The sequence below is a fragment of the Carlito syrichta genome, unplaced genomic scaffold, assembly GCF_000164805.1.
Source record: "Carlito syrichta isolate Samal-C Ts95f unplaced genomic scaffold, Tarsius_syrichta-2.0.1 Scaffold313381, whole genome shotgun sequence".
NCBI classification, from domain to species: domain Eukaryota; kingdom Metazoa; phylum Chordata; class Mammalia; order Primates; family Tarsiidae; genus Carlito; species Carlito syrichta.
The window spans coordinates 182,140-209,040 of record NW_007257477.1 but is presented as its reverse complement, the minus strand read 5'-3'; the positions used below and the strand labels follow the sequence as shown (position 1 = coordinate 209,040).

The 26,901-nt window shown below is 37.5% G+C and overlaps 1 protein-coding gene across 1 annotated transcript in view; it reads left to right on the top strand.

The window, feature by feature from the left end:
• SYT16 (synaptotagmin 16) overlaps positions 1–26,901 on the top strand; it is a 126,061-nt gene that overhangs the window by 68,149 nt on the left and 31,011 nt on the right. The window contains exon 2 of the mRNA XM_008070381.2: positions 23,810–24,022. Within this exon, the coding sequence (XP_008068572.1) occupies positions 23,810–24,022 (213 nt within the window). The remainder of the gene's footprint in view (positions 1–23,809; positions 24,023–26,901) is intronic.

The following is a 26,901-nucleotide window of genomic DNA, read 5'->3' as shown; positions in this document are numbered from 1 at the left end:
ACATTGGATTTTTATTAAAATTCAAAATTTTTATGCTGCAAATGGTACCATCAACAAAATGGAAAGACAACTTAAAAAATGAGAGAAAGCACTTGCAAATTTTATGTGTAATAAGGAACTTGTATCAAGAAATATAAAGAGCTCTTGCAGCTCAATAAAAGACCACCCAATTAAAAATGAGCAGAGGACTTGAATAGACATTTTCCTAAAGAAGATATGTAAATGACCAATAAGCACATGAAAAGATACTCAACATCATTATCCACCAGGGAAAATCAAAGTGAAACCACAGTGACTTGCCACCTCACACCTTCCAGTATGACTATAATAATAAAGACAGATAATAGCAAGTGTTGGTAAGGATGTGGAGAAATAGAAACTTTTACATACTGCTTGGTGGGAATGGAAAATGGTATAGCCTCTTTGAAAAACAATATAGCAGTTCATCAAAAGAGTTACTATATGACCCAGCAATGCTACTCCTAGGCATATATCCAAGAGAAATGAGAACACATGTCCAAACAAAATCTTGTGCACAAATATTCATAGGAGCATCATTCATAATAGCTAAAAAGTGAAAAACCAAATGTCTATCAATTGATGAATGGAATAAACAAAACGTAGCACATCCATTAAATGGACTATTACCTGACTATTAAAAGAATGAACTATTCACACATGCTGCAACACAGGGGAACCTTAAAGACATGCTAACTGAAAGAAGGCACTAGCAAAAGACCGCATATTGTATGACTTTTAATATGAAATGTCCATAATAGGCCATTTCATACAGACGGAAAGTAGATTAATGACTGACTAGGGCTGGGGGAATGAGGGGTCAGGGGAGAGTGGGTTGGTGATGAATAAGATATATGGATTGCTTTGTGGGGTAAGGAAAATGTTCTAAGATTGGTTGTGGTGATGGTTGCATAGGTCTCTACACCTTTGAATTGAAAACTTAAAATTGATTATATCTCAATAAAGCTGTGAAACAATCTCTCAATACAAAAATTGTTCCATACAGTCATCTTCCAGATAATGGCACAAGTTTTATTGTTCTGAAGGTGAACTTGACTGGCCATCCTACCCACAGAGCACAAGCTTCTTTGTTTGCCTGTGACTTTGATGGGTATGACAGATATACTGCCTTTAGCAGCAATCTTGAGTATTTGTGTGTATACATGTGTATGAGTGTGTGTATATGTCTGTTTTCTTGGTGCACTGAGGGAGTAACTTTTGAGTATGTCAGGTCAACTTTTCAAGGCACAGCTTGCCTCTAGAGCACTGTTGGCTCCTGTAGGAAGGTGATTTGATGTGTTTCTAGACCCTGTACCCCCCCAATCCAATTTGCATAGTGATCAGTTTCAGTATATATTCCAGAACTCTGCATGCAGTAGTTTCAAGAGCACATAGCCCAGTTGTTTAGTATCTTATTTTTGAAAATATGAATTGTTTCTGTTTGTTCTGTATACTGCTTTGATTTTTACCTTGTCCTAATTATTTGATCAGGCTATTCAGTTCATCTTTTTGTCATCTTATGATAGCTCTTACCAATGTTAATTCCATTAAATGAAGAGAAAGAAGAACATGAGGATAAAGAAATGAAGGATAGGGTACAGGAAGAAAATGAGGGAATATGTATGTAATTCTTTTAATGAGGTAGGTAGAGGTAGATTGTAATTTACAGGTTTAGGGAAAGAAAATGAAAATAGATCAATAGAAGCTAAATTTTATAAACAGTGCTGCACTTGCACCCTGCTTACACAACAGGCTGTATTCTAAGCTATTTGGAAGTTGAAAGGCATTTTTCTATAAAAGTTGGGGCTAAAATCCAGAGCACAAAAGTCTAGTTAATCTGTGTGTATCTTAAGTACAAGATGAAGAGTCCTATAAAGGCTAATGAAATATATAATTGATTCATTCAACAGAACTGTGTTAAGCACCCACTCTGTGTCTGGCTATGGTAATATATGTTTTTCCATGCTAAATGCTTTTAGAGTTCCTCCAACCATAGTAGGATGGGGCAAATTAATTACTGCTTTCATTCAATACTTGCTTAACGAGCAGCTGCTGTTGGGCTGACACTAAGCTAGCTAGGTAGGTTCTGAGGATACAGAAAGAGGGACCTTGCTCCTATTTTTTTTAACTTTTAAATTTTTTATTTTAAAGATGTGAGGTACAATTCAGGGTTAGGTTTACAAATATTCATTATGCAAGTACCCTTGTTGATGAGGTGTGCCCCTCCTTCCCCAGGCAGAGTCTCACTATTGCCAATCCCACCTTCCCGTTCCCCGACCCCCTGCAGTTTCCCGCTACTGCCAATACTTTTCTTATAGTATTATGATAGTTGTTCAAGGTCTGCTTTTGAGTGAGAACATGTGATACCCAGTTCTTTGTTTCTGTGAAAGATCACTCAGAATTATAGACTCTAAGTCCATCCAGGGTGTTGCAAAGTTCAGATTTTGTTCTTCCTAATGGCTGTATGTTATTCCATTGTGTATATGTACCACATTTTTTTTTTTAATCTAGTCCTCTTTTGATGGACAGCATGGTTGGTTCCATGTTCTTGCCATTGTGAACAATACTTCTGCGCCTATTTTTAAGGAACTGTCGGTCTGGTGGGGGTGCATATACAAGTAAACAGAGAGTTTTACATTGCTTTGATAAGTGCTTCCATCGGGGTAAGCAGAGTGCAGGAAGAATGAAGACAAGGGAAAGGAGCCCAAGAGCACGTTTGCTTTTTTGGGAAGGTGGAGAGTCAAGTCCTGAAGAAGGTGAAGCTTGAAACATTTTGAAGAGTGATGTTCAAGTTGGGAATGAGAGCACAAGAACAGAGGTCATTCTGGGCACAGAAACATGAGGATCTGGAGAAAGGAAAAAGGTGACCACATATAGGTTGTGTGTGGCCAGAAGCAGAACTGGGCAAGGTGGGAGTGTGGGGAAAGTGAAGGCTAGAGGCTGATGTTGACTGTATTAGTCTAAAGCTCAGGGGGAAGGGGGGGAGAAGGTGCTCTGCTGGCCAGCCTCATGAGATGGGTGCTGATGCTGTGGGTTGTTTGAGATTTGCAGAGAAAGCATGTGGATGGAGCAGAGTGCTCACAGTAGATGTCAGAGGAGCGTTGGTGCCAAGAGATGGTGGAAGAAATGAGTTAGTTGGTTGTGGTGACTGAAAAGATGAGCAGGAAGAACAAAGGGAAATGAGGCTGTGTTGTCATGGAAGACAGGGAAAGGGTCATAGTTCCTGTTCTGCTGAGAGGATAGCAAATGAGGACTGAAAAGCATCCATTATACGTAGCAACGAAGAATAAGTCATTGCAATTCTTAGACACCTTTGTCTATGAACTACAAAGTCTCAGATGTTTTAGGTCCCTTCAGGAAGTAAATTTCAGGATAAGCTTTTTGCCCCATGGCAGGAGCCCTGATCCCAAGACCCTCACATTTTCTAGTGTGTTCCTTGTATTTACTTAATTTCTTTGTCTATTCTGTTATCTTTAGACCCTATCCTGCATCTTGCAATTATATTAATTTATCAATAAATCAGGAAAACAAAAAATCAGGTTTGCATGTCTTTGGTAAATATTAATGTGTGGTTTGGGATGTTTCCTCTAGAATTCAGATACATATAATTAGCTTTTCTCTTAAAGTGGATATTTTCTTATTCATTTATTTATTCATTTATTTATTTTAAAGATGTGGGGGTACAATTCAGGGTTAGGTATACAAACATTGATCATTCAGGTACCTTTGTTAATGAAAATAGATATTTTCAATGTTATCCTTAGTTCAGGTATGCAAACCCTTACCTGAAATTCCAAAATCCAAACATCAAAAAACTGGAATGTTTTTCACGAGGTTAGGATGGCTTGACCTGAGATGAGGTTGTTGAGAGCCTTTACTTGTCGCTATCAATGTGAATATTCATGTTTTAATTATTAATGTGTTTTATTACAAGGTGTTTCCTTAGACTCCACTGGGTTATTAAATAATATATGGTATATATAACATATTGCCTTTTTAAAATCCAGAGGAACCCAAATCCTGAAAGCCATCTAGCCCCAATGGTTCCAACAAAGGACTTTGCTGTGACTGAGTTACTGGCATATCTTGGCTGTTTCTGATTTCTCTAGTAAACCTGACTTTCCTGCCTGCTTCGTGGCCCTCCAAAACCTTTCAGTGTCATAGAGAGAAAGTTGGTAATCCTACAATTACTTGTTGATGCCCTGTAGCCAGCTGAGAACAAGGTCTGGTTTTGGTCACCATTGTATGCCTGCATCGTGCGTGAGCCTGGCATGTTGTAGGGTCAATATTGTTTAGTAAGCAGATGGACTTGTAAAGTAGTAAGTTTCCCTCCATCCTCTTTGGTTTTCCTAATCTGCTTCCAGGCTTGGCCATAGCTCCACTCTGCCAGCTCTAAACAGGGTATAGGCAGGGTTTTTACAGGGCCCAACTATGTCTGATAGTTTCATCTTGCAGGCAGCTCTGATCAATGGATTTTGCTGCTGCTAGAGTACATTTATGGACTTGAGGCCACACTTGTGCTGATCAGAAAGAGGGCCATGACCAAAGCATCACTCTGCTTTGGGTATAGAAGAGAGAAGTTGTAGGGTTTTGTGCTCCACAGTTTTGTCAATCCTAGCTACTGTGGTTGAGCAAGGAGTCCTTGGATCCCATATTGATTCTCATTTGTTCTTTGTTGTTTTGATTTTGGGACCCACCCCACTGTCTGCCTTCATTCAATACTTACTTATAAAGCAACTGCTGTTGCGCTGACACTAAGCTAGTTAGGTAGGCCAGATTTCTTAGTCCCTTGGAACTTGAGGGATGGAATGCCTGGCATTTGTGCTTTGTGTTTGCTAAGCAGAATAGTAAGATGGAAGGAATGTATACTTGGGAATCTGAAAAAGCCTACATGTTACTTAACTTTTCTGGGCCTCAGTGACTTCATCTGTTGAGTGAGGGTATGATAGATACCTGTGAGGTTATTATAAGTTTTAAATGGGATATTATATGTAGTATGATATCATAGTACCTAGTAAGTGAAGCCCAGAGTTATTCTTTGCTTGCATATTATTTCTTTTGTTCCTTACAACAACTTTATAAGGCAAGACAGGGATTATTATTCCCACTTTTATATGAAGAAACAGAAGCTCAGAGAAGTTAATTAACAAATGGCAAGTCATACAGCTAACAAGTGGCAGGACCAGGATTATAACTTGGGTTTTTTAAAAAAAATTAAATCTTTTGTTCTTTGTTTCAGCTCTTTTTCAGTTCTGGATGTAAAGGAAAATTTGGATCTAGGTCAGTTTAATTCAGTGGTACTTTCAATACACTGAGGGTATTCCATGTTGCAGTTGTAAAGGCCTAGGGCAAACTCTGCTTCAAGGTCCAAGGACAAGGCAGGAGGCACAAGGTAGCTTGGTCAATTTGAATAAAATGCCACGGAATCAGGACATAGTCCTGATATTGGTGCTACAATATTCTTACAGATTCCTAAAATTTTCAAAGTTGAGAGTGCGCTAAAATATGTTTCCTCATATATGAGGGAGGATCCCAGAAAAAAATCGAATTATTTTTTGGAGGGCAAGCCCCTTGCAGTACAGGCATTCCCCGCTAGGTAAGTGTTCTAGGAACTCATTGGCATCAGTGTACCAGCTAGTGTTGTTGTGAGAGGCTGCATTCAGCTTCAGTGAGCTTTTGGGAGAGTCTTTCAATACATCTGCCCATTTTGTGATGGGTGATTTATGAGTGATCCTGCCCACACCACGCTGAGTGTTCAGCAATTTTTGGCCAAACACAGCATGACCCCCATGTCCCACCCTCCCTATTCACCTGATCTTGTCCCAAATGATTTTTTTTTCCTCGAATGAAAAAAGTCTGTAAAGGGAAACGTCTTGCCAATGTGGAAGAGATGGAACAAAAAACAGCAGAAGCATGAACAGGCATCAAAATTGAGTTCAAAAACTTTTTTGAACAGTGGAAAAAGCATCTAAATAGGTGTATTGCATTAAATGGAAAGTACCTTGAAGGTGACTGAAGTTTAAACTTACGATTTTTATAAATAAACTCTATTTTTTGCTCCCTCCCCCATATTTTGTGTGTGGGGTGTGTATTGGGTTATAGGAGGGGTGTCAGCATCAGCTATTTGAAAGGATTGAGAACTTACAATTTGGGGAAATAAGACATAAAGTGAATAAAATGTTAATAAAAATTTAAATAGCTAGTCAAGATGGAAGACATCATAAGGCGCTTCATATTTATATGCTTAATGAATTTAATGCATTTTTAATGCATTAAAAATGGAAAAAGCATTTATTGTAGGAATTCAGAGGAGAGAGCAACATAAAGTTCCTTGGCCTAGATGTCATAATTATGTGTTGACAGAAGCAGATCTTGAACGGAGATCACGTAACTTTCACTTATGCTCACTTATTTTTGCACTTTACTACTATATTAGATTACTTCTTGATTCAAGTGACAGAAACCAAATTCAAAAGGGCTTAAGCACATGCACAAACACACACACGCAATAGAGTTTATTGGCTCATGTTAGTGAAGAGTCCAGTAGGTGCTAGAACTTCTTTCATGTCTGTTACTAACTCTTCTTTTTGTTTTTTTTAGTCTCATCTGTCGCCCAGGCTAGAGTGCAGGGGCATAATCACAATGATCATGGCTTCTAGGAGCCTCAGTCTCAGATAATCCTTCTACTTCAGCATCTTGAGTAGCTGGGACTACAGTGGCACGCTACCATGAGTGGCTAATTTTGATTTTTTTGTAGAGACGATGTCTCACTATGCATTGCCCAGGCTGCTCTTGAACTCCTGGGATCAAGCAATTCGCCCACCTCAGCCTCCAAAAGTGATGGGATTATAAGCATGAGTCATTGCACCCAGCCAGCTCTTATTCATGATATCTAGTTGACCCTTGGACAACATAGGGTCTGAAATGCACAGTTCCACTTACACTTGAACTTCTTTCAACCAAACACAGATTGAAAATATAGCATTCCTGTGCAGATCAAAAATATAGTATTTCTGGGATTGGAAGCCTGCATATGCAGGGAAATGACTTTTCCTATGGGAAAATTCCACAGAGCTGACTGTGGACTTGAAAGTGTATGGATTTGTGTATCTGTGGGTACCTGGAACCAATGTCTGGCATATACCCAGGGATGACTGTATTTGTTTTTAATATATTATAAATTTGTTTGCTGCTGTTTGGTTTAGGATATTTGCAACTAAAATCATAAGTGAGATTAATCTGTATAAGTTACCATTCTCATAAAATGACATGGTAAGTTTTTCCTTTTAAAACAAGTTATATAGAAGTATAATTACCTATTCTTTGAAGGTTGGAAAAAGTCAAATAAAACAATCTAGAGTGATAAGAATTTTTGGAAGTTTTTTCCAAATTTTATTTTTTTTTAGTGATTATTTGTTTATAAGTTTTCTACCTTTTAAAATTACTTAAACTAGCCGGTTTCGGTGACTCAGCCTGTAATCCTGTGCCTTGGGAGGCTGAGGTGAGCGGATTGCCTGAGCCCGCGGGTTCGAGACCCGCCTAGGCAACTTGATGAGACCTCATCTCCACAATAAATCAAAAATTAGCCGGGTGTGGTAGCACGTGCCTTTAATTCCAGCTACTTGGAAGGCTGAGGCGGAAGGATCGCCGGAGCCCAGCAGGTCGAGGCTGACCGAGAGCGGCCACTGCACTCCAGTCTGGGTGACAGAGTGAGACTCCAACTCAAAAATAACAATAAAAATAAAAAATAAAATAAAATTACTTAAACTTATTTTTTCCACTTATGATTTCAAAATGTCCATTGTATCTATAGTTTTACTCTTTTAAAAAATATTTTATTTTATTTTTTAAATTGTGGGGTACAATTCAAGATTAGGTATACAAATATTCATTGTGCAGGTACCCTTGTTGATGAGGTGTGCCCCTATCCCCAAGCAGATCTCGACTACTGTCAATCCCACTTCCCCGTCCCCCCTCTCCCCATAGTTTCATTTTACTCTTTATCTTAATCATTCTTGTTAGTAGTTGGTCTTTAAAAGATGTAGTTTTTATTTTCTCAGTTTTGTTATCATTTATGTTAACATTTTTACTAATATCTGATTTTCTCTCTTGTGTTTCTTCCTAGTATTTTTCTTTGGTTTATACTGTTGGTTAATAACATCTTGAGTTGATCATTTTGCATATTAATTTTTAAATCTTTTTTGCTTTCTTATATATATGTTAAATTAATCCATGAATTTCCTTTAAGTGCCACTTTAACTATATCCCTGAAGTGTATGATATGTGATGTGCTCATTATTTTTCAGTCATAAATATTTTATCATTCCAGTTAGAATTTCTTCTTTGACCTATCAACTGTTTAAAAATGTGGTTTCTGGTTTCCAAAAGCATTTTTATAATTTTAAAATTGTATTTATTTTATTTCTAATGGTATTGAAATTAGAATGTGGTGTAATTGTACTTTTGAGGCTTCTTCTGTGGCCTAATACAAGGCTAATTTTTCTAAATTTTTCACATATGCTTGAAATTATGTGTTCTTTGATTATTTTCCATCCCTCTTTAGGATAGTTTAATCTCTATTGTGTATTATCTTCTGTGTGTTTGTGGGGAACTGTGGACTAAAGTGAACTCCCCTCAAATTCATTGGTTGAAACTCTAATCTTGATGTGTTGGTATTTAAAAATGGAACTTTGGGAAGTGATTAGGTAATGGAGGTGGAGTCTTCTTGAATGGGATGAGTGCCTTTATAAGAAAAGGCCAAAGAGCTAGTAAGCTCTCTCTCTTTCATGTGAGGATAAGATGAGAAGTCAGCAGTCTGCAGCCCAGAAGAGGGCCGTCATCAGAACCTGTCCATACTGACACCCTGATTTAAGACATCCAGCTTTCAGAACTGTGAGAAATAAATTTCTGTTGTTTATAAATCACTCAGTCTATGGTACTTTGTTATAGCAGCTTGAACATCAGGCATTGATGCTGGGAAGTAGGGTACTGCTGTAGTAAATACTCCAAAATGTGAAAGCAGTTTTGGAACTGGGTAGTGGGAAGAGTTTTGAAGATGGTTATAAAGGACCTTTTAAAGGTTATTCAGGTAAGGGCTCAGAAAGAAAAGAGGAGAGCTGTCAAGAAACTTTCATCTTACATAATACATAAATAATTATGTACAGATTGTTGGTAGAAATGTAGACACTAAAGTCTATTCTGATGAGGTTTCAGATGGAAATGAGGAAGATGTTATTGGACAGTAGAGAAAAGGGCATCCTTTCTCAAGGATGTCAGTCTTCTTCTGCCCTCGGACTGGAACATACACCATCAGCTTTCCTGGTTCTTAGATCTTTGGACTTTGACTGGAACTTACACTAGGCCCCTGGCTCTCAGATTTTCAGAGAAACATGGAACTATACCACTGGCTCTCTTGAGTCTCCAAGAGACTGTGGGGATCACTTGCCAACTGCAGATCTTGGGACTTCTCAGCTTCCACAGCTGCATAAGTGAATTTTGTTAATAATAAATCTCCATACACAGGTATATCTTATTGTTTCTGTTTCTCTGGACAATTCTAATACAGTATTGTACTAATTTTTAGACTTTTTTGTTCACTTACTATTGAATGTGCTATATTCCTAATAGTATATTATACACGAAGGACACAGACTAAAGAAGTATAAATTAAGACTGCAAATTCTTTGAAAATGTTAGGCGAGTCACAACTACATAAACCTATTTAGAAAATGTAAGTAAGAAAAATAATAGAAAGTAAATTCTGTATGACAGTTATGAAGTTGGATGGAACAAGGAATATTATACTCAGGACAACATTTCTAATTCAATGGTGCCAGACTTGTTTAGGTGCTTGCATGCCTAAAATCTGAGGTGCTTTTTGTGGAACCCCATGAAATTTTAATATGGTTATTTTTATTGTGAATCAGGAACTATTTTACTAGTGGAAAATATGACTAGATTATGGAAGCTATATAACAGTCACAGCCATGGATATGTATGTCCATGACAAACCAAGTTGAAGAAAGAAGCATAATTAGCTATTTCCACATTTCTTTGTTAATACTTATTTTTTTTAATTACCTGCTTGTTCTTGTCAGTAAGTGTGTGACAGTAGCCATCCAAGGTATAGAAACTTTATGAGAAAAACTGAACGTTTAGAAAACCTTTCTTATTAATTTTTCTGCAAGTGGAAAAAAGTTCTTCATTGTCAGATTGTATCAGGGGTGTCATTTGGGGGCCCTATTCAAGTATATTTACACCACTACTGAATATCTGGTGTATGGTTTGTATGACTTGCTTTTGGAATGTGGTTTTTATTTTTCCTCTAAAAAAGCTGTTACTTAAAGTAAGTCTATTCTTAATATTGTCTATTACTTTTCAGTTGTGCTATATTTGGATATATTTACTGTAGATTTGGTGAGGAGGATACTTTGAAACTGCCTCAGAAATTATCTCTGTAGTTTTACTTGGCTCTATTGCAAGATAAAACAATAACTTTAGAAACTACCTTGAGGATGATTTACAGCATGGCATGAGAAGACTAGTGAATGAACTAAAAAATAGAAAGTGAAAAACTCACAAGAACAGCTCATTATCTTTCTCAGCCAGCATTACACATCCCAGGCTCTTCATTTTAGTATCCATATCAATGGGATTAAAAAAATCTGTCTAATCAGAGCATTTGCAAAATCAAATGTTGACTCATATTTGCTTGTGAGGATTCATTGGAGTGATAGAGAAAAAGAACAACCATTCTGGTTTTATTTTCTCTGCATGTGCAGAAATTTAATTATCAGGTCACCTCAGTTCTCAGTAGAGTAAATTATAGTTTGGCCATTAATTTGTATGTAAATTATACCATAGTAGGAAAACAACACAACACTTGGGTCCTATAAAGAAATTCCCTTGTAGGAGGCATACAAATTAAAAAGCAGCGCTTAAGAGTCAGGGAAACTGACAGCTTAGTGCTTGCTCTTGTCCAGGTGAGTCTTCTTGCAGTGATGAAACAGCTTAGAGTATTTGGCAAAGCCAAATGTTCAGAAAATACTGGTGCTTGAGGGAGTTCTGGTAGTGAGAAATGAGGGCCCAGTTAATCTGAGTACAAGTATGAATCTGTTCGGAACACTACTTATGATTTAGGTTTTTGTGATCCTCACAGTGAAAACCAATCACCCTACTTTCATGATGCCTCTTCTCTTCTTTTGGATGAGTTTGGCCTGGTAGGGGAGGGAAATAAGCTTCAAAGAAGCAAGAGGAGCTCTTGATATAAGGCTGATCCCTTAGGTGAAAATCAGCAACACGAACTCCTGTCCAGAGATTTAAGGACAACATGGGGCTGATCTAAGCAAACACTTTTCTTCATGGGTATAAATATGGTGGGAGGGGTAAGACGACATGAGAGCCCAGGTTGAAGTAGCATTGTCTTTGTTCAGGGTTAGTTAGGTTTGACTTTAGTTAGTGGCTGTTGGCACAGAAAGTAGAGTCCACTAACTAGAGATATGAGGGTGGGTAAGACAAAAGCTAAGTGGCAGGCTGGGTTTCAAGGCTTATCTAGGAACTCAGAATACAAATCAGAAATCCAGAACTTCCCAGAGAAATACAGTGGGGATTAGAGAAATGCTCCATTTTCTGGGTATTCAGGCCCTCAGACTTCTTTCCTAGACTTTGAGCAGGAAGACAAATTCTAGATCTCATTGGCTTATAAATTTGAGCCTCTCAACTGCACAGAAATGTCTCAGTGCTGGAAATATTTGCATCAATAATGAGAGGTGGTTGGTGCCTTGCACCGAGGAAGGTAAGACTGCTATGAGATACAGCTCTACTTCAACCCATTTTGTTAAGGCACAACAAAGTTCTTAAAAAGTGGGTTGAAGTAAAGCTGTCGCAGCAACTTGGATGGATTTAGAGTCTATAATACTCAGTGATCTATCAAAGAAACAAGTAACTGAGTACCAAATGTTCTCACTCATAAGTGGACCCTGAACATTTATCGTAATACTACATGAAGGGGATTGGCAGTAGGGGATTATGGGGGGGACATAACTTCAATAAGCATACCTGATCCCATACCAGGCGAAGCGAGGACCAATTGGAGGCCAAAACTTCACCTGCATGATGACCACTTATGTAGCTAATCCTGAATTGTACCCCACATCTTTAAAATAAAAAAAGAACTTTGTTGAGGCACAATTGAAATACAATAAATTGCATATGCCTAAAGTGTACAGTTTGATGAGTTCTGACATATACTTGGGGAACAATCACCACAGTCGACAAAACAAACATACAAACATTTACATTTCAGAAATGCCTCTTGCCTCTTTGTAATCCATCTCTCTCTCTCTAACCCCATCCCACCAACCACCAATCACTGATCTGTTTTCTATCACAATATATTACTTTTAGTTTTCTATATTATTATATAGATGGAGTTATATAATGTGTATTCTTTTTTTTTTTTTTTTTTTGCCTTTTATTCCACTCAGCCTACTTCTTTTAAGATCCACCCATGTTGTTGCAGGTATTAATAGTTCCTCCCTTTTGATTACTGAGTAGTTATCTAATATATGATGTACCACAATTTGTTTATCTGCTCACATGTTGCTGGACTTTTGGGTTGTTTCCAGATTTTGACTATTACAAATACAGCTTCCATGAATATTTGTGTAAAAGTTTTCGTGTGGATATGTGTTTTGGTTTCTCCTAGGAAATTACCCAGGAATGGAATGGCTGGGTTCTATGGTCAAATGTGTTTAAATTTTTAAGTGACTGCCAAGCAGTGCTTAAAAGTACATTTAGCATTTTGTATTTTCACCAGGAGTGTTTGAGGCCTCCATGTGCTTTACTTTCTTGCCTTTGATATGATCAGCTTTTAAATTTTTTTTTTTGGTATCTCACTGTGGTTAATTTGTATTACCCTGAGGATTACCAATGTTGAGTATCTTTCATTTGCTTATAGGATACTTGTATGTGTTAGTTTGTGAAGTGTCTATTTGGAATTTTTTATTGAGTTATATTATTATTGAGTTGTAAAAGGTCTTACATATTCTAGATAAAAGTCCTATGTTTGGCATATGTGTGTATTTTCCCAAAGTCTATGGCTTGCCTTTTCATTTCTTACTGATAGTGTTCAAACAGCAAAAGTTTTCAATTTTGACAACGTATAACTTATCAAACTTTTTTTTGCTATGGCTCATGCTTTTTTATATGCTGAGGCTGTAAAGATTATTCCTATGTTTTTACCCTATGTTTTACTAATAGGTTTATGATTAATTTATAGACACACATATAAGTGTCGATGCTCCTTTTCCCATATAGATACCTATATGTTCAAGTATCATTTTTTGAAGAGATTTTAATTCTGCTCCCCCTCATTGAATTACTTTGGCACAGTTTTAAAAAATAATTGACCATGCTGTGTGGTGCTATTTCTAGATTCTGTATTCTGTTTCATTGATTTATTGGTCTAGTCTTTCGCCAATAAAAATTTGTCTTGATTGAATGTAGCTATGTTGTCTTAAAATCAGGTAGGTTGATTCTCCTATCTTGTTCTTCTTAAAAATTATTTTGACAATTCTAGGTCCTATATGTTTTCTTATGTATTTTAGAGTCTACTTGTCAAATTTAACAAAAAGGATCTGTTTGGATTGCATTAAATCAATAGACTGATTTGGGAAAATTAACATCTTAACAATATTGAGTCTTTTCTATTTTCTCTCAGTAACATTATATTGTTTTTAGTGTGAGAGATTTGAATGTCTTTTATTACATTTAGTCCTAAGTAGTAGTGCATTTTGATGCTTTTCTAAACATAATTTTTAAAAATTTCGTTTTCGATTTGTTGCTAGGATATAGAAATATCATTGATTTCTATGTAATGACAATGACTTTGCTAACTTCACTAAGTAGTACTCATAATTGATCTTAACTATAAGATTTTAGTAGGTACTCATTCACTATTTTCCAGATTGGGGACTAGCCCTAGTACACTGAGATTTTTTTTGTTTCATTTTGATCAGAAACTGACTTTTAATTCTGTCAGCAACTTTTTTTTGTGTTGAGATGATATTCAGTTTTTCTTCTTTATTGTGTTAATTTGGTGAATACATAATTGATTTTAGTATCTTAAACCAACCTTGCATTTCTAAGATAAGTCTTATGTGGTTATATTGTATAATCCTTTTAGTACATTTCTGGATTTCAGTTTTAAAATATTTTGCTAAGGATTTTTTTGTACCTATGATCATAAGGAATATTGGTATAATCTATTCTATACTTGTGATATCTTGGAAAGAGGTGTTTGTATTAGGATTATGCTGGCCTCATAAAATGGGTTAGGAAGTGCTTTTTCTTCCTCTGCTTTTTGTGAGAGTTGTGTTGAGATTGGTATTATGTGATATTTATTGAACTGTGTCTCCAACAACTACAGAATATCTTTTTTTAAGTGTACATTATCATGATCAACTGTGCTAAGCTAGAGAGATAAATAAAATATATAATATTGTATTGTAGGGTTGATAAAATGTAAACTAGACTATGAGGTAACAATAACACAAAGGAGACAAGAAGTAAATTATTTATACCATTTATTTTATAAATGGTTTATGCAAAGTATAAACCATTATAAAGTGGTATAATGCAAAATATAAATGTTGCAAAGTGGTGCAATACTAACTCAAAATAGATTGTAATAAGCTGAGGATGTATAACTAGAGCAACCACTGACAAAAGAAAATTCAAATAGATAAGGCCAAAAAGTTAATAGAGGAGTTAAAATTGAATACTAAGAAAATAAGTGATTAATACATAAAATGGTAAGAGTAGCTGAAGATGAAGGAAACAGATGCAACAAATAGAAAAAAACCAGTAAAATTATGTTATTAAACCCAATGATGTTCATACATTAAATGCAAGTGAAATATTCTATTTGGTCATAGAGACTGTCAAACAGTAAAAAAGCAAGATTCAACTCTATTATGACTATAAGAAGCATATTTTTATTTTTTAATTAAATTTTATTTTATTATAGAGATGTGAGGTACAAGTAAGGATTAACTACACAAGTAGGCTGCATGGGGGGTGAAGTTGGGCCTATATAAATACATAGGCAGCATGAAAATGGGAAGATTAAAAAATAAGTTATGCAAACCATAAACATAAGAAAGCTAGCACAATTATATTAATATCGAAGTAGACTTCAGAACAAAAAATATGATGAGGAATGAAGTATGACTTATAATGATAAAGTGGTCAATATATCAAGAAGATATAAAAATCATGTGTGTAAGTACCTGTTAGCAGGGCTTCAAAATACATGAGGAAATAATATTCAAAATAAAAGAGTTTTAACACCCCATTCTCAGTAGCTGCTAGAGTAACTAAACAACAACAACAATAACAACAACAACAAAAAACAGTATATATATATCTATATCTGTGTTCCCTTCTTTCAAGAATTTGATCCCTTCCAGTTTCTGCCTGTTCTTGCTTACTCTCCATGCCTTCAGATAGTTGGCTTAAAACATTTTTGTTGTGAATTTATAATATTTTTGTAGAAGAGTTAGTTTGAATTATTCTGCCATTATCATAACTGAAATTTTCAATATTGTAACTTGTTTTCTAGTATTACTGCCTTGTATATTACTAATTTAATGAATGATTTTCTAGTTGACTCATGTTTAACGATTACAAGTGCCATCCCTTTGTCCATATATAAAATAGAGTTGTCAAAACATCTCACACAAGGTTTGGGATGACCACCTGACAGACCACATTAAAGCAAAATAGCCCTGATTGTGGAGGGTGTATAGTTCCTTTCCCCTCCCCCCATTGATGCACTTGCCCAAACCTCCATGCCTGCAGTGGCATCAAAGCTCCTTTGGGGGAATCCTAAATCACCACAGTGCCCATTCTTAAAAAAAAAAAATCAAGACTGGATAATTTATAAAAATCTTTTCTTGGTTGGGTATAGTGGCTCAAGCCTGAAATCCCAGTACTTTGGGAGGCTGAGATGGGAGGATCACTTGAGCCCAGGAGTTCAAGACCAGCCTGGGCAACATAGTGAGACCTCAACTTCTACAAAAACAAACAAGCAACCACAAGCTCCCCCGCCACCAAAAACAAAAACAAAAGCAAAAAACATTAGTTAGGTATGGTTGCATGCCCCTGTAGTCACAGCTACTTGGGCGGCTGAGGTGGAAGGTTGTCCCGAGCCCAGAAGGAGGTTAAGGCTGTGGTAAGCTGTGATCGTGACACTGCAAAGCAGCCTGGGCAACACAGTGAAATCCTGACTAAAATAACAATAAAATAAATATTTTTCCAACCTGTTTGAGTCCAAGAATGAACGTATTGTGCTTTTGGAAATGTGACCATTTTCACTAGGATCTGACGTGGACAGTTGTCACCTTTGACCTCCTGCTTTTTTTTCACTTTGACCAAATTCTTGTCCTTATTTTTTTCCATATCCAGCCACACAAGCAACCATTTGCTGTGGGTATTAGAGAGATCTTGTATGTAAGAGATTTCCTGCAATTATAGTTAAAAGTAACAACGCAGGTTATTGCATTACTGAACGCACCCACCCCTACCTGCCTCCACTCTCCGTCTGTAAGATATGAGCAGTACTGCCGCCATCTAACTGCTCCTATGTGGGTGGAAAGGAATTAATAAGCTTGGAGCTGCACGGATCACTTATAAATTTTTTGCTCCATCTGCAAAAGAGCAGCAGACAGGCTCAAGAAATCCTCTCTTTGCATCACCAGTTGGTAATTGAGTTGCCTTAAAAGAAGCAGCAAAATGAGCAGGTGTTGGGCACTGCCCACTTTCAGGCAGCCGTTGTTAACTCCTACAGAGTTCTCCACCTCCAGGCTTGGGAAAAAGCATTGGAAGGTAGGGTGGAAATACCTCCCACACGATCAGCCTAATCTCCTCCTGTCTCAGCCTTTGCTTTTTCATCCTTCTCCTACAACCACCCTGATGGTGAGTTCTCAAGTCAGACCCTGGGAAAACAGCTATGTGCTTTCCTCAGTGTGCAAGTGGCAGGCTGCATGAAAGGGTTTCCACACAGGGCATTACCATGGTGGGGGATAATAATAGTAAACATTTTTTGAGTATATCATATGCCGAGCATGTGCTAAGTGCTTTTATATGGTTTATTTCATTTAGTCCTTGTGACAATTTTAGAAAGTAAGGAATATCAAAGTGAGGGCACTGAGGTTCAGAGAGATTAAGGAACTTGTTGAGGTCACAGCGTAGCAAATGGAAGATCCTATATTTAAACTCTGTTGGCATGACTTCACATTCTGCCCTCTTAACCACACTAGCCTTGACTGATGCTAATCCAACAGTCAGTTTCTGCCATACAGAGCCCCCACCTTCCTGTCACTTTGGAAGATGAAGATGGAATTTCCTCTGTCCCTTCTTAAACTAGAACAAAGTGATTAAAAATCAAATAGAGGCACTCTCTGGTTTCGTTGCATTAGAAACTGTGTTGATGGGTCACTGTTAATAACTCTGCCCATCAAAGTCACAAACTCCCTCCTAGTGCAAGAAACCCACAGTTGCCCCTTGATAGTGTATGGAAGAATGGGTGAAGCTAGGGACCATTTTAAAGAAAGATTGCAGAAGAATTTGACTTCTCTCTGGTGGCAGATGTTTACATGATAAGATCTGTCTAAATTCTGTGACTGATTTAAATGAACAGTATGAACAGTCTTTCAGTTTTAAGATGTATCCACATTTATGAGAACTATGTAACTTTTCCTGTCATATTATCAAGTTAATTGGATAAAAAGATGAAGATTTTAATAAAATTTTCCACTGTATTATTTCCTAGGTACTTAGCTTGAAGGATATTTGAATTTTGTATTTGTATGGTGCTCCAAAAATCCCACTGGGGAGAGAAACTGGAAAATGCTCTGGTAAGATCATTGCCTTGGAACCTGGGATTGTTCCTGGCTTGGTGCATCCACAGACAAATCACTTGGTCTTTGGTCTCTGTATGTGAAAATGAGTGAATAGATGCTCATGAAAATCCTTTCTAGCCCAACCTATGTGATTTTTTCCTAGCAATAAAACATAGTTGCCTTGATTTTATCCAGGATTTAAGAAGGTTGTTTTCTTGAGAAAGCAAATGATAGCACATAATTGATTATTCATGTGAGCTTTGGAGCAAGACCGCTTGGGTTTGAATCTTAGTTCACTACTTATAAACTGTTATGATTGTGGCAAATTACTGATCTCACCGTTTCTTAGTTTCTCCATCCATATAATGGGATAATAATATTACCTATTTCACTGGGTAATTGTGAGGAGTAAATAAGTTATCATGTGTCAATGCCTAGCACATGATACATGCCATGTAAGGGATTGCTTTTGATAGCATAATTCCACCACTATTGGTGTCTATTGCTGCTCAATGGCTTTTGGGAGAGATTGAAGGTTTCCTTTTAGACTAAGAATTCCCTTAGGTACTTGGGGAGTGAGTCTTAAAATAGCATGTGCAGTTGTATTTATAATTCCATGAGGAGCAATAAGCTAGTTATAAAGACCAACCTATCCTTCTTACTCTCTGCTCTTCTTTTATCCTTCACAAAGGCAGCAGCCTATTGGCAGATTTAAGGCTAGTAGCAGCAAAGACCCTCTCCCTTCACTCTGAAGAGTAAACTAGATAGGGCTCTACCTCCCTGATGCAGTGATATCTGGTGAAGTGCACAGTGGATAAGGACATAGGTGCCATGTTCAAGTCCCAGCTTTATTAATTTCCTAAATTTATTGCCTTATGGCAATGTCCTTCTGTCCTCTATTTCCAATCTGTACAATGGGAATAATAATATTTTCTAAATCATGGTGTCACTGTGATGATTAAATGAATATATGCAAAATCTCTAGAAGGTATCTGGCACTATAACATATATTTAATATATGAAACATGTTATAATTGCTATGTGATTATTACAACAGGTGAGGATTGTTTTTCCTGTGTGGATGATTAATGACTAACTGGATCAAACACTATATACCCATATACTAATAAATTAATTCTAATCACTCATTTTATAAATGGAGAAATATCCATGTATGAACTCATCCATTTGAAATGGATTTCTTACATTATAAAAACTAGCCTAAAAATATAAATTAGAATGGGAGCTCAGAGTTGGGAAGCATTCTAGTAGATGGCCAATCCAACAGCCCCTCCTGTGCATGTTTCCCCCAACTATCTCCTGGGTGCTTAACTGGTCCAGTTCGTTAAAGGTGGAAGAAGTTTAATTTTATTTCTGTTGGCTCTGGATCTCTGCCATATGTGACAGTTCATCCTATACCAGAGGCATGAAGAAACTGTTCATTGTAGTGATTTTCTGATGGGATGGTATTTGTGCAGCTTATTAAAGTTTTAGTGGGAAAGTTAATCTCTTCTGACACGTAGGGTCTCAGGTCCTACTGTGGTGCTGGACACAGCCAATAGAACTGAATGAGATGACAAAGATGTTTTCATGTTCTTGGACCAGCTGCTCCATAAGAGAGAAGAGTTTGGAATCAGATAATTTTAGAGCTAAAAAACAAAACAAAACAAAAACCCACAAAATGATCCAGACCCCTTCAAATGATCCAAAAATGAGGAAATGGCACCAAAGAGATTAAGGGACTTGGCCACAGGAGCCCAGTTACTTAGTGTGAGTGTACAGAGTAAGGGTTCCTTCCATCACCTCTCTCTAGTTCTCTGACCATAGTGATTAGAAACATGGGCTCCAGAGCCAGGCTGCTTTGATTCAAATTGTGATTCAGCCCCTTACTGGATGTATAATCTTCAGCCACTATGCACTTCTCTCTGCAATTTTCTTTTTGTCTTTTCTTTCTTTATTTTTTTTAACTTTTTTTCCCTCCCTCCCTCCCTCCCATGTCCAAGTCTCACTCTGTTGCCCAGATTGGAGTACAGTGGCACTATCATGGCTCAGTGCAGCCTTGACTTCCTAGGCTCAGGCAATCCTTCCACTTCAGCCTCCCAAGTAGCAAGGACTATAGGCATGCACTACCGTGTCTGGCTAATTTTTTGCTTTTTTATAGAGATGAGGTCTCACTGTGTTGCCTAGGCTGGTCTCAAGCTCATGGCCTCAAGCAGTTCTCCTGCCTCAGCCTTCCAAAGTGCTGAGATTACATATGTGAGCCACTGCACCCAGTCATGCTTCAATTTTCTTACTTAGAAAATGGAAATAATAATAGAGGTATTACATTTAAGGCATTTAGGACAGTGCCTGATGCATAAAGAGCACTCAGAGAATGTGTATCATTGTTGCTAGTTTCCCAAAGAACCTCAGGAATGTCAGCTCCTAACCAAGCTGGAGAGTGCATATTAGCTCCTAACCAAGCTAGCGTATACATGTTTTGGCCAGGCTGGTGTTTAAAAATATTTTCTCTCACTAGAAATATGGCTTTATATTTCTTCTTTGCTTCTGATTCAGAAGTAATCTTCAGGACCCATCTGTGAATGAACAACCATATTCTTTTTTGGAATCATTGAGTGACTTTTGGATGAAAGGAGAAAATAACTAAAAAATTATTTGCCATTATTTATGGCTTTCAATTAATATTCAGCAAATATTAACAGAGTAGTTTTCTGTGTGTCTGGCACAGAGATAGGGTCTGGGTTCAAAAGTGGGCAGTCTGATGTGCCCCTCACTCTCAGGGTAGTGAAGGGGAACCCCCAAAAAACTGGAATTATTTTTTTGTAGGGCAGGCCTCTTGTGGTACAGGCTTCTCCCACTAGGTAAGTGCTCTAGGAATCCATCAGCATCAGTATACCAGCTACCGTGATTGTGAGGGGCTGAAATCAGCTTCAGTTACTTTTCTTTGGAGATTCTTTAAACATGTCTGTCCTTCTCAAGATGGCTGATTTACAAGTGCCCCTCCCCATGGAGCACTGAGTGTTCAGCAGTTGTTGACCAAAAACAGCATGACCCCCATATCCCACCCTCCCTAGTCATCCAATCGTGGCCCAAGTGACTTCTTTTTGTTTCCCTGGATGAAAAAAAGGAAAACATTTTGCCAGTTTGGAAGAGGTGAAACAAAAAATAGAAGAAGCACTAAAAGGAATCAAAATTGATGAGTTCAGAAATGTTTTGAGCAGTGAAGAAAGAGTCTCAATAGGTGTATTTCATCTAATGAAGAGTGCTTGGAAGTTGACTGAAGTTTAAACATTTGAGAACAAATACAAAATTTTTATAACTAAATTCCAGTTTTGGGGGTGCCCCTCATATGTGGGTCAGATGGGATAATTGACAGATAGGTAATGCTGTCACAGGGTGGGAGGGAGCACTGATAAGGAGAACAGAGAACTGTTTCCAGCACATGGAAGGAGGCCTTGGCCTGATATAAAGGATCAAGGAAGGTCTTTCTGGAAGAAATGATGTCTAGGCTGATATCTCAGTGTTGAGTTATATTCTTGACTAGTCTATTCAGGGACTGGAGAAGGGTTTTCCAAGAACAGGGAACACGTGTGTGTATGTGTGTCTGTGTGCATGTGTATTTGTGCGCTCCACACGTGCTCAGAAATGGGAGAACACTGGGTGTTCACTAATTTATTCAACATTTAGCAAATATTTTTAATAAGGACTTACTGTGCAACAGGCATTGTTTTGCACAATAAGGAGACATCAATTGACAAAATAGGCAATATCTTTATTTTCATAGAAGTTATAGGGGGAAACAGTTAAAAATTAGTGCTATGAAGAAAACTACTTGAGGGAGGATGATCAAGGAGGCTCTTAGGATGATGTGACAGTCAAGTTCTGAGACTTGAATGATGAGAAGGAACTAGCCGTGCAAGCATCTGGAGGAAGCAGAAGGAACAACCAAGGCAAACGGCGCAAAAGCAGGACCAGTCTCAGAAACTGAAAGAGGGCCAGGGCTGCACTGGTGTGTGGAGGATGTGGGGAAAGTGCATGAATAATTCAAAGGGTGTTCTATTAGGGTGGCTGTTATCAAAAAGACAAAAGTAACACATGTTGATGAGGATATGGAGGAAGAGGAACTTGATGGGAATGTAGATTGGTGCAGCTATAGTAGATAACAGTGTTCAAGTTCCTAAGGAAATTAACAATAGAACTACCATATGACCCAGTGGTCCCTCTTCTGGGTATATACCTGAAGGAGGTGAAATCACCACCTCCTAAAGATATCTGCACTCCTATGTTCATTGCAGCACTATTCACAATAGCCAAGATATGGACTCAGTCTACTTGTCTGTTGACAGATGATGGCTAAAAAAAATGGGGGCTATAAATATACAATGGAATGTTATTCAACCTTGGAAAAGGAGATCCTATCATTTGTTACAATGTAGATGAACCTGGAAGACATTATTCTAAGTGAAATAAGCCAGACACAGAAGGAAACATATTGTACAAGCTCACTAATATGTAGAATCTTAAAAAAAAAAGAGTTAAATATAGAGAAGCAGAGAATAAAACAGTGTTTATCAGAGGGTGGAAATATGGAGATATATGTCAAAGAATTCGAAGTAGCAATGTAAGATAAATCTATAAATCTAATCTACAACATGAGGATTGCAATTAATGAAATTGTGTTGTGTTAGGAACGTGTTTATTAAGTAGATTTTAGCTGTCTTGTCACACAAAAGAAGTAACGATGTGATGTGACATGATAGGTATGTTAATCTGTTTTACTATAGTAACAACTTTACTATCTATATGTATTCCATAAAATCATGTTGTAAACCTCAAATATACACAATAACATTTATTTTAAAAAACAGTAATTCAAAGGATGTTTGAGTTGAGTTGTTGATGCTATAATGATTCAGAAACGTTCTAGTATAAACTAGTTAAAACACTCACATGAGTCTCTTTTCAAAACTAGGAAGCATTTGGAAAATCTTAGTTGCAAAAATCTCTTCTCTAAAGTGGGACTTGGCTATGTGTGTTTTAATAAATGAGATGAGACAAAGAACATATGTCCCATGGTCATTGTCACTGAACAGAGCTTCACATAAGACAAATGTGCTGATAAACGTTCTGTTTCCAGTTATGAACTCACTAAAGCAATGTAACGTATCAGCATGGCTGCCTGCCTCGACTGAGGGCTAATCATGTTGATTATGGGTGTCCTAAAGTTTTCTCCTGGATTCCAGTTATAGACTGTCTTTCTTTCTTTCTTCTCCTTCTTTTTTTTTTTTTTTAAACTCTTGCCTCTTACCTGATTGGGCAATGGCAGTCTGACACCTTTCCTCCAGGACCCTCTGGTCCACTGGGGAGTAGCCCCAGCCAGGACCATCCATTGTCTCCAGTCTCAGATACAGTCCACCTAGAGTCTCCAGTTGAAAGAAGAAAGAGAGTGGGGGAAGAGGCCCTCATTAGGAGAGCTCCCTATACAGGCCATCAAAATGCTGTGGATGGCAGACTGGGTATGGTATAGCTGGAGTTGTAGGGAGTGAAAGTATTCACCAAGACAGTAATGAATTAAGAAAGGTAGATTTATTAAAGAGGAGGTACATTATGAAGGACATATTGGGCAGGACAACAGTGAGAGTGTCTGCTGTCTGCTGCTCCAGCCATATAGTGCATTTCTAATTACCTTCATGAGCTTTCTTTTTCTGTTTCATTCCTTGGACTCAAATTTGTATTTTAAAAATGCTTTAAATGTTCTATATCCAGTTTTAGCGTGTCTTGATGCAGACTAATTGTTCATATTCTTCTCTACTGTTTTCCTGATTGCCTATCTCTGCCTTGGAGCACATGGGCTACACAGGATACTCATGACTCTCTTTTGCTTCCAGTCAACAGCTTTGGGGATGATGAAGAGCTGTCCACATCTTCTGACAGTGATGAGGAGGTGATCAAACAATTTGAAATTTCTGTGTCTCGGTCCCAGAGTTTCCGTTCAGGAGCATCTGAGAAAGGAAAGCAGGCAAAATTGGAACAGAAACAAAAATTCAGCCGTTTGCTGTCTACCCACAAAGAAGATAGTGCAGAAGTATCTGCTTGTGAAGGTATTCTTTGCATCACACACTTTCTTGATCTAGACCAGGGATGGTCAATGGTAAGGATGCTTTTGAGTCACTTAACCACTGCACTATTTGAGAGTCCAGACAGGAGAAGAAAATGGAACAGGATGTAGCATCTGAGATGGGGCAAAGGGGCTACTTTGAGCATCTCAAGGGGGCTGTCATGCAGGAGATTGGGAGAGGGAATGGATCAGAAGTGGGAAATTGTTGACCTTGGTTTGTGGGGCCCCTTCTTTCTTGGTAGATCACTACTTCATACATTTTGAACATGAATCACGAGAGCATTATTTATAGAGCTTCAGAAAATCATGCTCCCTTTTGATAAATACAAAAATTTCACATGCCTATGCAATGACATTGAGATTCTGTGCCTTTTCTCCCATTTAGAATCATACGTTAATTTTCTTTTCAAAAGATATTTTGAAGCCTTTCTTCTAAGTAGTTTGTATTATTAAAGCAGTAGGCTTTTTATTTTCCAAATAAAAATATGTAGCATAGTAATATTAAACTATCTTTTTAAGCAACACATGCCCCTGTGTCCTTACACTTAATGCTTGTAGTTTCTGATGCACCCCACCTACAAGAGAGTTACTGGGTAAGCACAAAGTTTTATGTTATCCTCTAGTGTCATCATCCTAAGTTTACCTTTCACAATGGGGAGGGGATACTGAAAGGTAAGAGTGGGCCAAGTTTGTGATGATAGGCAGGTCTTCTTAAGGATCCTCTTCCCTTCCCAACACATACCCTAGATAACCTGGAGAGAGGATGCAGATAGGACAATATAATACTTCTTAGTGCTTTCCAAGTGAAGGCCAAGGCATCTCTCTGACTTCTTTATGCTGAGAACCCTGAACAGACACAGAACAGGGAAGGGTCTATGGAGCCCATTTTGTAAAAAGCTAGAGAAAATGTTGCACTGTTCATCTTCGTGACCTGGTCTCAGTGACTTAAGCTCTCTAACCTTACCCTTCATTCCTTTTGGGTATGTGGTCTTTCAAACCAATGTTGGCATTATAATATATGTTCCAAGTGTCTTCAACACTAGACTGAGAAAAAGGAGAGTGCAGAAACTGAGATAAGGTGAAAGAGAAGAAGAAATTTTCCAGCCTCGGTAACATAGCAAGACCCTATCTCTATAAAACAATTTTAAAAATTAGCAGGTTGTGGTGGCATGTTCCTGTAGTCCCAGCTACTTAGCACACTGAGGCAGGAGGATCACTTGAACCCAGAAGTTTGAGGCTGAAGTTAGCTATGATCATGTTACTGTACTCCAGCCTGGGTTACAGAGTATACCTTATCTCTAAAATAAAGAAATTTTAAAAACAGAGAAGAAATTTTGATTTGAGAATGAGGATAGCACAAGCAGAAAAAGGGCAAAGGGAGAAAAAAGATAGCATTAACTCTAGTCTTCAATTGGAATAACTTGCTATCCATCATATAGTTTGACTTACGGATATAGGCCAACATGACATATTTTATTGCCATTCTTTTTAGCCTGAGGTACACTAATAAATTAAGGCCTTATGTAACCAAACCACATATCAGTGGTTGCTGACCCTGTCATTTCCTCTCTCCTGCTCTTGGCTTCTCTCTTTCTCTGGTGTTACATCACAGCCTTCCTTTCTCTCCATCGAAAGGGCAAATGTTAGCTAATGAAAGTTAATAGCAGTTGACTCCCTGAGAATAGCTTGTTTAATCCTAAAGCTAATGGCCCCATTTCCCAAAAGCCCAAGTGTCTGATTTCTGATTTACACAAATGGCCAATGTTCTGACAACCATTCTAACCCTTACCTTTCCTGGAATGAGCAATAACTTATTGCTTGTCCTAACTGGTAATTCTTAATTTTTTGACAGACGGTCATAGTAAAGGTTAAATTTTCTCTGTTGGAGAAAGGAAAAACTCCACTCCGTGGAATCAATTACCTGTAGATTTTGAAGAAAATCTGCAGAATTTTCATAGAAATAGCTGTATACCAAATTTTAGGTTATCAAATGACATGAGAATGTTAATATAGGTTTTATAGTTTGATTTTTTTCTGTCATTTCTTTATGTTCATTTTTACATCAGTGGATTTGTTTTGGTGATAAAGAATAATAAAAATGTTAAGAATGCACCCCAGAGAAGAATGTTTTTGTCCTGTTCTCTATTTATTTATTGATTTAATCATTTAATCCTATAAGCATGGTTTTCTAAGATCAAATTTAATTGTACTTAATTATTCTGCTTTAAAAACACATTTAGAAGTGTTACACAACGAATTAAAGTATTGTATATGAGATCCTGCATTCTAGATTCAGTGGGCGAGGTTATTAGAACCACATTCCAGGCAAGTTCTCTTTTTTCCGGTGTTTCTGATTTAGTGTTATTGCACATTAATTGTCACTGCATTCCTGATAATGTCAAAGAGGGTCTGGTATAAGTGGTCTGAACCAGAAGGTGTATGTGTGTGAGGCCTTTAGGCAAGTCAGGTGGGCTGCAGTTAATAGTCCACTTACTAGGGCTTTTTACTCTCTGAGAAGTAATCTTATTTTGCTTATGAAACTTTTAATTCTTAGGATGTTTCATAAAAGCAGGATATTACCATCTTGGTGTCATCAAAACATGTTTCATAAAAGCAGGATATTACCATCTTGGTGTCATCAAAAACAACTATCCACAGAATCCGTGCTTAGTTTTTTTTGGAGTGGTCTATCAATCATGGTTCAATCAGAGACATGAAACCAGCAGGGCTATGCAGATCTATATACACACATAATGTACATATATGTACACACATGTGTGGGTGTGTCCATGTGTATTTCAAGAGATTTATTGCAAAGAATTGGTTTATGTGATTGTAGGGGCTGACTAGGCAGCATACATA